General features: G+C 48.3%; 1 protein-coding gene across 1 annotated transcript in view; it reads left to right on the plus strand.

Moving 5' to 3' along the window:
• RTN4IP1 (reticulon 4 interacting protein 1) overlaps positions 1 to 15,210 on the plus strand; it is a 270,285-nt gene extending 255,075 nt beyond the window's left edge. The window contains exon 10 of the mRNA XM_085611230.1: positions 15,015 to 15,210. Coding sequence (XP_085467356.1) covers positions 15,015 to 15,134 — 120 coding nt within the window. The 3' untranslated portion in view covers positions 15,135 to 15,210. The remainder of the gene's footprint in view (positions 1 to 15,014) is intronic.
• The last annotated feature ends 1,017 nt before the right edge of the window (positions 15,211 to 16,227 follow it).

Below are 16,227 nucleotides of genomic sequence, written 5' to 3' on the forward strand. Positions count from 1 at the left end.
GCATTTGGCTGTCTGCCCATTGATGACTTGTACCACCGCCATGTTATCAGACCAGAATACCACCCTCCTGGCTGACAACGCCTCTTGCCACAGATGTAGTGCGATGACAATGGGAAAGAGTTCTAGTACCGTTATTTTTGCTGTTCTGTTCTTTCTGCGCCAAGCATTGGGCCATTTTTGAGCGCACCATTCGCAGTCCATTATGACGCCGAACCCCTCCCTGCCTGACGCATCCGTGAACAGGCAAATGTCTGGGCTACCAGACCAGGGGGATCTCCAGATGACGGTGCCATTAAAACTCAGCAGAAACTCATGCCACAAGAGGAGGTCCTCCTTTAGACCCTTTGTTAGTCTAACCATGTGATGTCTTTTCCGCACATTGGCTGTGGCCCTCGCTAGTCTCCTTGCGAAGACTCTGCCCGCTGGGACTACCCTGGATGCAAAGTTTAGCTTCCCAACAGACTCTGAATGACACCCAGGGGGGCTTTGTCCTTGCCCAGGAGAGCCTGAATATCCGACTGCAATGCCTGCACCTTCTCAGCAGGGAGCCTGGACACGCCCTTGACCGTGTCCAACTCGATGCCCAGGAAATTGAGGACCTGAGCCGGACCCTCGGTTTTTCCCGGAGCCAGAGGAACCCCCAAGCGCCCTGACAGTTCCTGAAAATGATGAAGTGCTAAGCTGCAGTCCTGGGTCCCTGCTTTCCCTATGAAGAGGAAATCATCCAGATAATGTGTGACTCCACTTGTGTTGTATGACCAAATGAGTGCCCACTGTAGGAAACTGCTAAACGCCTCGAAGTAAGTGCAGGAGACCGCGCAACCCATCAGCATGCATTTGTCAAAGTAAAATTTGCTCTGCCACTTAAAGCCCAGCAGATGGTGACTCTCTGGGTGCACTGGGAGCAGGCGGAAGGCTGACTCTGTGTCAGCCTTGGCCAGCCATGCACCCCTCCCTGCTCTTCTGACCATGTCTACCGCCATGTCAAAAGAACAGTACGACACGGAACATGTTCCTTCCTCAAGCCAGTGATTCACTGAGTTGCCTTCTGGGTAAGACAAGTGATGTATGAGGCGGAAAGACCCGGTTTGTTTTTTGGGGACCAACCCCAGGGGAGACACCAGGAAATTATCTAGGGGGGGGAAGAAATGGCCCTGCCACCCTCCCCAAAGCCCTCTCCTTCATGATTTTTTCATGCACCACATGCGGAAGTTCCTTGGCTGACTTCAGGTTATCTGCATCCCTGAAAACTAGGGGCCCCTGGTATGGAATCCTGAATCCATCTATGAAACCCTCAGTCAAAATCTTGCTGTCCTTTGCGTTGGGGTACGCCCTGAGCAAGGGGATGTGGGTGTCAATGCAAATTGGTGAGGGTCCCTTTACTGCGGAAACCTTAGAAGTCAGGCGCTGTGGGGGTGCCTGGGCCATCGGCTTTGAGAGGGATAGGAGGCAGAAGGGTGGGAAGGGAGGTTGCCGCTCTGTCTGACTTGCTACTTGGCTGGCATACTGGCAGCTGGCTGGTTGTTGCAGGACAATGCCGTATGACGGGCGCCACACTTGCTGCAAATGTGGCCAAACTTGCAGGCCTGTCCCCATGAGCAAGACCCTGCGTTGTACAACCTGCAAGAGTTTGAGTTAAATCGCTTGCCCCCCCTTCCCTGATTGTTTCCCCCCCGGCCTCCACAAAAGGACTGTTTGAAGGGACGCTTCGCCACTTGCTTCTGGCCCTTGTAATTTACCTGCCCCTTCTGATTTTTTGATGCCCCCTTGATGTCTGCCGTAAATTTCCCTATGTGTTCCACCCAGAGCTGAATTTCTTTCTAGTCCCAGCTCAGGTCTGGACACATCGCCATCCTCTTGCGGAATTCGCGATCGTAGTTATACCACCCGATCCCCCCTGTTTTTTCCGCCTTATCATGTATTATGCGAGAATACTGCCACATTGCGGGCGCCTGTTCTGGGAATTTCTCAGAAACCACTGCTGCCAAAATAGCGAAGGCATCACCCCAGTTCTTAATTGTCTTTTGTGGCCAAGACTGAAATTTCACCTTTTTATCCTCGTCTTTCCCCCCCATTTTCCTAGTATCTTGATGCTCTGCCCTGTGCATAATAAGGGTTAAGATGTCCACAAAGTCCCTTCTCCATATCCCTTCCTTAGCTGCCTGCAGTACTTCCCAAGCCAGGGAGCAGCGTCCCGATTTCAGTGGTGCTACTGTGACTAACGGCACCGCTGTCCCTGTGTCTACCTTGTCTGATACTGACGGCACTGCGGGCTTGGGAGCGTCTAAGGGTTTACCCGCTGGCGGGGCAGCTTTGTCTGTCAGGCTGGGGTAGGGGGAGGGAGGGACTGCTGGTAGCGGTGATATGGGTGTAGCTGTTGTTGGCGTGCTCATGGTAGCATTGCCGCTCGCTGCTGGGGTCTCCCTATTGTCGCGCTCTATTGCTGTTTGCGCAGTGTAACCTTGCTGTGACCCTGCTGTCGCTACGGCGGCTGCTGAGCCTGGTCCTTCCTGAACACCTGCGTGTCCAGCAACTTGACCCCACACTCGCACAATAGATGATGTACTTTCCCCCCGTGTGCCCTCGGCCACTGGCGTGGGTGTCTGTACTGTATTCACCAAATGTGATTTAAAGTCGTCCAAGATGCTCAACATAGAGTCCTTCATCTTACCAAATTTATCAGAGTTCGTGTCGTTGACTGTGATCAGAGGTGGCGGGCCGGCCGGGATGACTGCTGGCACTACTGCCCGTGTGGGGGCAATCACCCTGACTCTCTGGGATGGCGGCTCTGCCGGAAAATCCTTGTTTGTCGGCCGGCGTGCACGCTTCGACCTCCCGGGAGCTGCCTCAGCTGGCCCTGCTGAACTCGCAGCTGGTACATCCTCAACTATACCAGAATCTACTTGTTTTCGGGCGTCAAGCATCTCTTTAGCCCAGGAGACTCCTCTGGTCTTTGCCACTTCCCAAAAGTCTGCCCAGATAGCTTCCTGCGACGTGCTGGGCTGCGACTCTTCCACTGTGGTTGTTTGGGAAAACAGGAGGGGAGGGGATCCCTGGCTATCCATGCCTCTGCTTCGTAGTGACGAACTCTATTCGGGTCCTGCAGAGATAAAGGATCATGAATATCTGACCCCCCAGGGCCTTCGTGTCGACCTGCGGGTTGAAAACTTCCCCCATCACGGCTCTGGTAATCAGAGTCCCCCCCCTCACACTTGCCCTTACTTACTTCGATCTTTGTCACCTGGCTCACCCTAGCCTGTCGACACGTCCACTGTCGCTTCCGTACGTCCGTTAACGGTTGCCCTTGTTGGGGGGGGGGTGCGATGTCCGTGTTTGCAGGCGAGTGGGGGGGGTGGCTTCTCTATGCTGTAAATAAAACAACGGGTAAGTGCTTATCCGGTTTGTCGTCATTACCTGGAGGCGATGTGAACATGGAGGGTCTTGGTGATCATGGAGAAAACGGTGGAGGGGGGGGTTGTAAGCGAGGGGTGTACACTTGTTTTACCTCAAACAATTCTGCTGCGACTTTCTCCTGGCTGGAGCGAAAAAACAACGATTAGTGCAATAAACCCTCGAAGCTGCTTGGTATCACACCTGCCCTGCCTCCCCCGCTACTGCCGAGTCCTGCTTAAAACTTACTGATTTAGACGTTAGTGAGGCCTCCTGATAGTCCTCCTGGTTGTAGTGTGCGAACTGACGATGAACCTTTGTGATAAAAATTTACAATCATTAAATCACCCTCGGTAATCTCCCTGAGGCGATACCATCAGGGCTTACTAGGCGGGGGTGGGGGCTACTTACTGTATGGATGAAATAGAACATGTAAATAGCGGCGGTTCCAACCCGCCACCCCCAATTGCTCATTGAGAGATTATCGACTGTTACAACCAGCTGCTCAACATTCCTTCAAGACTTAGCCCAGAAGACTGCTCTCCATAGTACCCCACTGGTAGCTACCAATAAAGGTTGTCTGTAGCTTATCACCATAAGGGTCAGGTTGGACTGATACAAGGTGCCCACTGGGAAGCAGCCAACAATCAGGCCAACTGCTCCCAGGTCCGACGCCACAATATGCACCTGTGCCGCGTTCCTTACTAACCGGGAGATCAATGCCAGGCCCTGTCTTATCCTAAGCTGAAACCCTTTTACATTTTCCCCCTTACATGGCTGTACCATCCCCCCTGCCACAAGGCTTTGAAATACATTACGGCTTGTGCCTACGGCGATCGCCCGCGCCCCAATACCTGCTGTGTACTTGTGCGAAGTTAATCCTGCAATAACGGCGCTGAACGTCTGGAGTTGACCTGCCCCGGGAGACAAGACATAAATTAAGAGAGTTCCTAAGCACTGCTGGCTTAGCGATATGCACAACAATCGTTTACCGGGGGGGGGGGGGGGGGGGGGATGGTCGGTAGCTCGGGTTGGGGATGCGGTCTATGCGGGCACCCGCTGACTCCGTTGTCGAACAGACTCCCGCCCCCACGTGGCTTGCATACCTCCTGTAAAAGAAGACCAGCATAGTTAAAATACACATTATGCCCCCGGGCGTGGACCGGAGGTAGCGTGGCCTCAACGAGTGAGCTCACCGACACATACTCAGTGATTAAGCAACCTTCCCCATAGTCCAAAGAGCGCTAGGTCCCTGTTACCTGATGCAGGGAGTGGACCACGTGCGGAGAGGCCCCACACGGGCCCCCACGAAAGTGGACAATAAAATGCGTGAACTTGACCCGAATCAGGTAACCGAGAGCTTTTACATAGCGCCGATTACTTCATGAGGATACACAATTATTTTTGTTAGGCAGAGGGAGATTAAGCGATTTGCCCAGAATCCGCCGCAGCAGGCGAAACAAAACCGCCTTTCGCACCCAGGTCCCCCACTCCGAGGTCGGCAGCACTGTGCACGCAGCGGAGCACCGGGGAATCGAACCTGGGGCCTCAGGCATGCACCGCATGCGCTCAACCATTGAGCCTCAGCCCGCAGTGCAAAAGCAGCGGCTACCGCGGCGGAATCCGCCCCCACCAACCTGACATAATTTCCCCCAGAGATTGGCCCGGAGATGGCCTGCAGAGCGCTAGGATGCTCAGAAAAAGGGGGGGAGGCGGGGGGGCAGGCAGTCGGTGCGGAGGCCGTCCCCAGCCGCCCCCCGGGCCCCCCAGACGTGCCAGTTGTTTAGACTCCTAAAAAATGTGTTGTCTGAAACAGGGGCTTGAACCCCGGCCCCTCATATTAAAAGCCCGAGCTTCTACAGACTGAGCTATCCGGGACCCATTGAGCATACTTCGAACAAGAAACACCGGGCATTGAGACGAGGCTGAAATTAGAGCCAGGCTCCTCATTAGCCCCATCAACAGCTCCGACCGCTACTCGCATACCCTCTCCCTGGGAGAGCCACGTGAGCGCCTGCACAGGTGGTGCGGTGGGGGCGAGTCCAGCCCGGGCCAACAGCGTCGAGACAGCGGCCCGGCCTCCCCCCCCTGACCCCACCCCCCCGCTCCGGGTCGAACCTCCGCGCCCGCGGGCCCAGACTGGGATGCCGTGCCCCGAATCTGCATTGCAAGGGGGGGGTGGTTTCACAAGGGGAGCCGGGGCCGCCGCGACCGGGAAGGAGATTACGTGATTTGCCCAGGCTCACCGGCTGCATGTGACCCCGAAGGCTCGGACCCTGGACTCCCCCCCGAAGTCGGCAGTTAGACCGACGGAAAACCTCCTCTCCTCTCCCCGCCCCTATTCTCTCTTTGTGCCTGCGAAAGCGGCTCTCGCCGCCGACCCCAAATGCTGCCCGCCTGAAAGAAAAAGGGGTGCCATGCCATAATCTATGCTCGATCCCCCCGCTATGTTAACCATTTTTCTGATGGGAGTGGGTTATCGAGTGACCTGGTCACGGCGCGGCCTCCGAACGACTGCAACCCCCCCGGCAGCCAACCAGCCTATGCTGGGCCGCCCCGCCGTGTTGCACCAGATGGGGTGCTCAGGCATGGGGGGGAGGATTTTAGGCACTCACCGAAACCACGAGGTGATGGGGCGACACACGACCAACGATGTGAAGAACGGCGTGAAGGCCAGCAAAGAGGGTCCAAAATGGAGGGGGGAGGCCTAAATACCCCTCCCCAACCCCAGGTGCGCCGGACATGACGTGTCTGGCGCGCCCTGTGAGGGGACTCCTCCTGGAGTCCCGCAGGAGAGTAGGGGGGGTGGGGGAAGAGCCCAAATGCAACTGAGGGTGGCCGCCCTCTGAGGTGGCCCCCTGCGGGGGCCTAGGGCAGCCGCATATTTCTAATAATTTCAAGTGCCCCGTTTCCCTTCCGAGTCTCCACAGCCCCTGAAAGCCGTGCAGTGCACACTTGACCTCACCCCTGTATTCACGAGGCACTAAGGCATACACAGACCAGTTAGACGCTACAAGTGCACCATTTGTGTTTCCTTAGAAATATTTACTTTCTGAATTATGCATATAACCGTATTACTGTTGTAAATAGTGCTACGGCAGGCTAACCCTTGCAATCCACAACAGTCCGTCTATCAAAATCGTTTCGGCCAATCACATGGCGCTAAGCAGAGACTGGATTGTTTCTTTGGCTACACGTGATGTATAACTACAGACCAAAAACATACTAACGTTATCAGTCGCGAAATGATGACGAACAACTCTGGCGGTCCCGGTGGATTTGAACCAGCAAGTTAACAAATACACGTCTGCTTTTCGCATGTATTATCTTTACTGTGAAACAATGAAAAGGGTTGCAGCTGAGCATACGTTTCCCTTTGTTCTTATAGGGATCGAGATTTTCGTTCGGTTGCGTTTCAGAAATGCACCACTGTTGTTTATCTTGCCTTGTTTCTGGTGACGACGTAATTTTCGTTCTGGAACTCCCCTTTTCGGCTGCGCTGAAAGGGCCACTGCGTGTCGAAGCCGTATTATAAATGGTTTGGAGCCGGCTCCACCGGGGAGAAACGAGGGAGGCCGTGTTTATTTTGAACCAAAGGCCAATCAAGTGCAGGGCTGGCAGCTCGGCACTTAGGAACATGTGCATCATTACAAAGTGTAATTAAATGGATTCCCGCGGCACCAGTAATGATGCAAGAGCAATCGGTTTGAAAGGCAGGCTGCAGACGAAGGAGAAATGATAACATTTTGGATACGCGGCGCTCGGAGGTTGCTGTTTGTGGTGCACTGAAGGATGGCGTCCGCTGGCAGGCGGCGGTGCCCCCTGCGAGGATTTACTGCGGCTGGACTAGAAGGATGCTCTTGTAGGGCTGGTATTGAATATTTCTTGCGTTATATGTCGAAAAGAGCCTGGCCAATTCGATTCATGCAAGGGTTGACATATGTATGCAAAGTATGTACAAACGATTCTGTTGAGACCGCGGTTCCATATCAGTCATTAGATAAAATACCAAAGTATGAAGTATAAAAACTAAAAAAGAACACAAAAAGGAGAACATCGTGAAATCATGTTGATCTTTGAAAAGAAAATGCAATCAGAAACTGTCACGTTGTTGTACAAGTGTGTGTGCCCCCAAATTGACATTGGTCGATGTGGAGGGTATATGGTGTCTTTTAAGGGTGGTGAATTATCCAATTCAGTTTTGAAACACCAACCAATATGAGATGTCATTTTGAAAGCGAGCTAACTCGAAGGAGATTGTTTGGGGGCGCGAGGTCTGGAGCGCTGGCGTGTCGCATCATTGCTTATTTGCATGCTGCCCTTGTAAGAGCCAAAGGTTCTTGGTTGTTTCAAAAGTTGCCTCCCCATTTCAGTAAAATTGCTATTCTCCCGTTTTTCTTCAATTTTGCCGGAAACAAACGATTTGTCGAGATTATCTGGCTAGCAGCTTTGCATATTAATGGAATGACACTTTGACTACAACTGGTGCGCGAAACAAAAGCACGCGAGCCGTGTGCGCGCGTGCGATGGCAAAAGTGAAAGCAGGCTGGCGAGTGGTGTGCGATGTGTGCACACCATGACTAGAGAGGGAAGGCAAAGGGCGCCTCTGCTCGCCATTGTGCGCATAACCGCACGCTCTATGCCAGCCAAAAAGCTGTGGTCGGCTTTTTAAAGCCCACACACTAAATGTCTCGCCAGAGCAGTGCATGCGCTGGCTCAGGCGAGACCTAAAAAAGGAGCATTGTGTCAGCCTGCTCTGACATGGCACTACTCTCATGCTGCATATGCCTTGAGAGTTGCTCCATGATTGTTTAGGGTTCATTGGTCCTTTACTTCCGATTCAGGATCCGTGGTTTCAGCAGTGGAGTGCCTTCTGTGAAGACAGCAACTGGTGGTTCCTCCTCTCTAGGGTCTTCCTTGCGCTTGAAATGTAAGAACTTTTTTTTTTTTTTTACAGTTTTTATGTTTGTTTTTGTACAGATTACATTATTTGACTGGGTGGGTGCAGGGGGCTATTAAGTTGTTGCCGAACTTGTCGGAGCCCCGAGACCTGCTGCTCTTCGCCCCACCACTCACACATGCCACTACCCTCTACTTTCCACGGACATGAACATTCTAGTCAGTGAGGTGCAGTGGCCCTATTGCACTTAATCTCTGGCCCTGGCCCCAAATTATAGACTTTGCTTGATTCACTTTAAATATTTGCATCGGGTATACCATACCCTGAGCAATTGCATGCGATGGGACTGGTCGATGACATGCACTGTCTGCGATGCGCAGTGCCTGCTGCCAACTTTCTACACTTGGCTTGGAAATGACCCGCTGTCGCAATCTTTTGGTCTGAGTTCTTGATGCCATTGTACAGATCATAAATAATGCACCCCAGTGCACCCCATTGGTAGCACTGATAGGATATATGAAGGAGATCCCCTCAGACGCATGAAAACTCATGGCTATTTTGCTCTTGTTGGCCAGGCTAATTGTGGCTATGCACTGGGGCAGGTGCCATGCGCCTCAACTGACCTGCTGGCTTCACAAAGCTGCCTATTGTCAAGAACAATTGGACGCCTACTGGGAATTGATGCCTGTGCGCTCTAGACCGAAGGACATCTGATCTCTGCTGGATGCCTACCTAGCCGCGCAGCGTGATACCACAACGCAGAGTGATCCTGCTGATTCTCAAGATGATGACCTCTAATCCCCTTCTTCTTTTCTATGTTAGTAGGCCATACCCAGGATGGTGTGGAAGCCCCTGGCTTCCGCTGCCATGCTTTTCTATTGAAAAGGGGTGGTTACACTGCGTCCTTGGAGACTGTCAGGTAATTGTTTGCTTTGTGACTGCGTGAAGTGTCTCTTAATTATACTGACATTCACCTGAATGTCAGCTGTACCTTAACCATAGCTCACTGCTTGAATACGTTTTTCCCTTGTTGTATTCTGTTTTGTGCTATGTTTTCTGTTGTCTGAGCTCCACCACCTGTACTTAATAAAACTTTCATAAATTAAAAAAATGTAAAAAATAACACATAGCAGGTAATGGAACTAGAGAACTGAAGGGAACTGAACAGAGGAGATAAACAACAAAGGTGAAGGGACTGAACAATCCGATTGGAAACTGTAGTGAAGAGTAACAATAACTGCTAGTGCCAGACTAGGAAACTCTATACAGATGAGGTCTGAATACCTGGCTTGCCACTATTGACCCAAAACTGTGATTGATTGTGTTGATTCTCTAGTATCTGGGACTGTACATGTGAGCATGTGAACTGTAGTTTTACCGGTATGAGGGTGTATATTCTACTGATCTCTCAGGGTTCGCAATTTAATGGAATGTTTCCACGTTGTGGTTCACTAATTTGCAAAACAGGGGAACTGCCCTATATTATGTGAGGTGAGGAGTGGTACCTGGCTCCGAATTCGCGAGTGAATAGGATCTGTGAAGTTCCCCCATTTTGAATCTTGCCTGGCGCTCTTGGCTCAATATATGGATAGTATGTTACCCCTGCTGTTACACCAGAATATCTTTCGTTGATGAATTACGTGTGGATGGTCTCCTTCTTTCCCTCTTCTCTTTGCACCTCATACATTCAGTCTGTTTTGCAGCACCCTGAAGAAGGTGGTACCGTATTTTGGTTTCCACCGAAACGAGCGTCGGCACCACTACAGCCTGAATGTGAACCAGAAGAGCACACTATATTTGTCATTGAGAAATAATCTTGAAATGGATAAAATCTCCTTGTTTAATCTACCAGAAAAATTGTGAATTGTTAGAAGCAAAATGAGTGAAGCGTATGTAATGATACATTGGGTAACTGATCTTGTAAACAAAATTTTAGCCTAGTTTCACGGTTATACTGTTTTTATAGTTTAAATCTTTTTATTGAAAAGAACGCCAGAAGCAAGGAACATATATTATCATATGCGTCAAGTTAGACACTTAAGCTTGGATATTTGGCATTATTCAAGAGTTAAAAAGAAGGGAGAGTGAGAAAAACATCTCAACTAAAATAGAAAAGAAGAAAGCATTCCCACCCACATTCCCCCTCCCTCATCCCCAAAAATCTGTTCACCAATGCTGTCAGGTTGAAGAATAATTGGCTTACATCATATGTATTCATAGTCACTCACGTGTTAGAGTACATTTCTGGTAAGCGTAGAAGTCGTAGGTATTTCGGGCAGGTTAGTTCTCTAAAATCTTGTGTTGGAAGGGATAGATAGGGGCGCCACAGCTTCCCGAAGTCCCTACCATGATTTGTGAGTGTCAGGAATATTCTCTCCATGCCCAAAATGGTCCATAGCCTATGTAGCCATACTGTGTGGCTAGGTAATTGTGGTGTGCCCCAGTGTGTTAAAATGTTCTGCATCACTGAACCCAGCACAAGGCCTATTTGTCTTCCCTTTCCTAGATTTCAAGGGATATGTTAAGGCGTTGGTAGACCTAACAGGACATATGCAGAGAATCTGGGAATTTGTGTCTCGAGGTGAGTGTCTATCTCATCAAGTATTTGGGTCCAATATGGCTGGAGTCGGGGGCAATCCCATAATAATTGTACTAGAGTCCTCTGATTTCCGCAATTCCTCCAGCACCTATCACTACGCTTTGGTTACATTTTATTCAACTGAGATGGCGTAAGGTATCAATATGTAGTGACTTTGACATAGCTTTCGGTTAGGGAGGTTTTGCTGGCGGTGTGTCTTGCCCTGTAGTGTATATCGCTCCATTCTTTCTCACCTAACTGCCTCCTCAGTTCCTGCTCCCACCTGTGTTGGCCGGCTTTATATGTGTGCTTGTGACTCTGAATTGAGAACGCATAGATCTCAGAAATTAGACGTTTATCTGTGTTGTGAGAGACCAGCCAATACTCGTATGCGATAAGGGGTCTCTGAGTGTAGAGTTTGTTACTAGGGTGCGATAGCCACTGGCAAGCTGTAGATAATGTAGTCTTTCTGATTCAGGGAGGTTGACATTTTTGCTCAGTTGCTGGAAGGAAATCACCCCTGCCTCATCTATCATATACTCCATAGGCCTACACTCCGATCGTCTCCATTTCTTAAATGCCTTGGGGTCAAGTACTGGGGTGAAGTCAGGATTATCGAATAGAGGGGTCAGTGGCGAAGGGAAAGAGGTGAGACCACATTTGATGTGTGTTTGGTCCCACGCCTCCATACTCACTCACGTAATTGGGGAGAGGTAGCGGTTCCTTGGTCTATTCGGTTTATTAAGGAAAGGGACCAGACACTGTTTGTCTTGGAAAAGGCAGTGTTTCTCTGATTTGGGCTGGTTCCATTCTACTAAGTACCGTAACTGTGCTGTTTGGTAGTACATATGGAGATTAGGGATACCCAGACCTCCATATTTGGGTGAGGCGTAACGCAGCTCTTTTCACATGCGGGGCTTCTTTTCAAACCATACGAATTGAAAGATTTCTGCCTGTAACTTGGCAAGCAATATTTTAGGAGGGGTGAGAGGTAGAGTTTGGAATAGATAGAGTATCTTTGGGAGTATAGGAATTTTCACTGCGGCAATTTGGCCCAACCAAGAGATCTGATGGTGTTTTCATTTAGTCATCTCGTTTCTGACCTACTGTAATAGGGATTGGTAGTTTATTGTTGAAGTTTGTTGAAGTGTTGGTGCCAGTTTAATTGCCAAATAGGGAAGCGTAGAGGAGTGCCATTGTATAGGGTATTTTGTTTGTAGAATTGTCACCAGATCTTGGGGTATTTTGAGACTTAGCGCCTGTGATTTTTCCACTTTAATTTGAAAACCTGAGGCCCGGCCGTGTGCCTCCAGTTCCTCTAAAAGTACTGGTAAGGTGAGGGCAGGATTATCCAAGGGGAGCAGTATATAATCTGCATAGAGGCTTAATTTGTGATGCTCCCCCCTCCCCCCCCCCCCCCCCCCCCCCCCCCCAAAGACTGCACCAGTGATCAGAGGGTTGTTTCTTACTCGCTGGGCTAGGGGTTCATGCATAGAGCAAATAAGAGGGAGGACAGCGGGCAACCTTGTCTTGTACCTCTACCGATCTCAAAGGAGTCTGTGATGTGGCCATTCACCCGCACTGATGGCATGGGGAGGTGATATTAGTTCATAATTTGTGTCTTACATTTTTCACCTAGACCAAAGTGTGCAATAACCTGGTCTAGGAAAGGCCAATGTACCCTATCAAAGGCCTTTTCAGCATCTATGGTTAATAAAATAATTTCTCTTGCGGTCCATGTGTTTTTTTCAATAATGTGTAGAATGTGCTTGGTATTATCTCCTGTTTGTCTGTGTGGGATAACCCGGCTTGGTCTGGGTCTATGATTGCAGGCAAGAGTGAGCCTAACCTATGTGCTAAAATGCCAGTAAACAATTTAAAGTCAATGTTGAGTAAAGAGATAGTTTGTTAGGAGCTGCACTGCTGTTTATCCTCTCCTGGTTTGAGAATTACCGCAGTCGAAGCGGCCAACATTGATGCGGTTATTGCACCAGGTTGTGTGAAGGAGTTAAAGAGTCTTGTCAATGTGGGGGCTAAGGCGTTACAAAATGTTTTATAGAAGATGGAGGGGTATCCATCCGCCCCAGAGATTTGGAAAGTTTTAAAGGAGAAATGGCTGAGATTACCTCTTCAGGTCCTATATCATACTCTAAGCGCCTCCGCGTGCTCCTAGGTGAGGTGAGAGGTATTCGCTCCTTGAAGGTAGGTAGTGCTATTTAAGGGGTCCAGATCTTGTCTCATGTATAGTTGTGCGTAGAACGCCTTGAAGGAGTTTGCTATGTCTCTATCGTCTGTAATAAGCCCGTTCTTTCTGGATTGTAACAAGGAGATTCCTGTGGCCTTGCGTTACATGCATAATTTATTAGCTAGTAGTCGGCCACATTTATCCCCCCTCCCACAGAATAGGAATGTTGTAGGCAGAGTGCCGCTTGTTCGGCCCGGTCAAGATCTAGGCCGGCTATTTGAGCGCGCAGTGCAGTTAGCTGACCCCATACTCTTGATGCACCGGTTCGGAGATGAATGCTTTCTAGTTCCTTAATCTGGGTGGAGAGATTGTCTCTCTTTTCTCTTCGTAGCGTGTTGTCAGCTGCTGAGATAGAGATGAACTCCCCCCTTATGAATGCCGTTGGAGCTTCTCACAGCGTTGCTTTAGATACCTCAGGGGTGTCGTTAAGTGCTAGATAATTAAAGATAGCTTGTTGGATTTGGGTTATCACTGCGGCACGCTGTAGCATTGTTTCGCGCAGGCGCCATGCCCGGCGGGGGTCTGTGATGGGGTTACAGATAATGAGAGTGTGACCGCTGAGTGGTCTGAGAGCACTTTTGAGAGAATGTCTATCTCTGAGGTTAAGCTATGGATGGTCCTCGTGCCCAGGAAATAATCAAATCGTGCATATGTCTTATGAGCATGAGAGTAAAAGGTGTATTCACGTTCTTCCGGGTTAAAATCCCTCCATATATCACAAAGCCAGAAATCTCTAACGCACTTGTGTTCGCTCTTCGAGAATGTCCCAGACTGTCCATGTCTCTGTGTCGATCTATCAAGATCTGTGTTGAAAACTAGATTAAGGTCTCCCCCATGTAACACCTCAGTGTCTGCTGTGGAAAGTGCCTCTGTTAGAGCCTTATGCTAAAAAGATTCCTGGCCATCGTTAGGAGCGTACAGCAATCCAATTATAAAAGGCATTTTCCCCAGTGTGATCTGGTATGTGAGTAGTTATACTGTTTTAATGGTCTGTAATGTGACTGGGTGAGAATGATTGAAGTATGAATGGCATGAGTATGAATGTGAATGTAACATTTTAGTATGAGTGGATGTTGGGTGGCCTGTGAAATATTATATATTTTCTCTATGTACTTTGTCTCTGTTGGTTTGTGAAGTCTATATTCACGTTGAATCTTTATATGATCTGGCATGGAAATGCGCCTATATGTGTTATAAATATGAATACTATTTCTAAAAAATTGCATAGACCTGTATGTCTTTGACACAAGAGTACATGATTATACTACTGTTGATGAGTTATACCAATATTAAGATGTGGAGTTGGCAGATTTGTCTTTGCAGTTCTTGTCCCCAGTTCCTGCCACTCCTTCTTTTGCTTTTTCAGGGGCCCTCCTATGTTGAGTAGTAGTTTATAGTAACAAGTGCCAGCACAATCTTACGCTTAATCGCACACTTATCCTGTTACTCAAAACGTAGACTCTTCCTTAACCAGATCCTAACTTGTTCTCTTACCATTACCAACCCTTAGCCTAGCCCGATCCGTTACCTCACCACTGACCCAACCCCTCTGCTTCACCCTGAATCAAAATTTTCATCTAGCCCCAAGTCTAAACCTCACCCTAACCATCAGCCTAGTAGTAACCAGTACCTTAATTATTTTTAAAACACCAAACCATTCATTAAAATAGCAATAACAAGAAAATGCGCTATTTCAATGTTGCTTTTACCTTTATTCTCTACTGATTTTTTTTTTCCTCCAATGTTCTTTTTTTTATTTATTTTTTTTATTTATGAAGGTGTATTTATAACCACATGATATCTCTGTTATTCATCTATATCTGGGCCGATGTCAGTTAAGATAACAGAGGAAAACGTCTCTCCAACTGAGGTACTTGATGTATTTCTTCTTTAACCCACAGATCCGACCTGTCATCGATGAAGTTTTCCCTTTCTCTGAGGTCCCGAAGGCATTCTCGAAGGTGCAAAATGGGCATGCACGTGGAAAAACAGTGATCAGAGTTGTTGAGGACTCAAAATAAATGAACGTTTGTACTTGTACTATTAATGGAAGCTATACAACCTGTACAGTTTGTATCAATAAATATTTCTTCTAGACTTTCTTCCAAAAAGTATTTTTCTTAACTAGAATTGTAGTTCTAGATCAGAATATAATTATATTCCACCAGCTCTGCATAGTGGAAGCTGGCTACCCGTGGAGAGTTGTAATAATAAATAATGGATTCTGGCAAGGGGAAGATTAACCCTTTAGAACTCAATCAACAATAATAGAGTAACTCATTATTGCAAATGCAACTTAATTTGCTCCTGTGTCATTCTTCCATTAATTTATATAACAATCCCCTAAATAGTTGTCTCCTAGACTTCAGAACATACACATATAGTTTAAGAATACAGTTAAAAACATCGAGGGATACTCTTGAACATATAGCTATTGCAAATCTAACATATTTATTTGTGCATGATATACATTAAATCCATCACATATAGATTCCTATTTCATGAAAACAACAGTCCTTCTATAATCTGTTTGAAGTAGATGGGTGTCAACTTATGTCAGTTGTCCGCAGTACATCCCGACACATTAGTGCAAGGACATTGTGAGATATACCAGCATTTTTAGTTACGCCTTGTCAGCTTCCTATAATACTGATAATTTTTAGTTGCGCTTTAGAAAGGTCGAGGAGTTTTGGCCAACTTATTCGCCCATGGAGAGTTTGGCACATGGCTGGCCAGTGGCAAGGCCCTTCTGCTAACCCCATTGAATATGCAAAATGCCATGCACTGCAGGCCCTATATCCATCTGCACAGAGCAATGCCTAAGGCAGTGTGCTGCGAGTTTTAGCCGCCCACAGTGAGTAGGGTGTCGGGGCTGGCTAGATTGGCGAGAAATTCACGTAAAAAAGACTGTGCAGTTATGGTTCCAAATTAAAACCACTGAAACACGCAACTTATTGTTAGGAACACAATCCATAACTTGCACAACAGCCATGAAAACCATAACTCACATATCAAATGCACTGCTTATGACTTCACAATAGTTATACCAATAATTACCAACAGCTAAATATGAAATGTAATTGAACAACAACACGTAATCACACCAATCAATGA

The sequence above is a fragment of the Triturus cristatus genome, chromosome 6 (assembly GCF_964204655.1).
Source record: "Triturus cristatus chromosome 6, aTriCri1.1, whole genome shotgun sequence".
NCBI classification, from domain to species: Eukaryota; Metazoa; Chordata; class Amphibia; order Caudata; family Salamandridae; genus Triturus; species Triturus cristatus.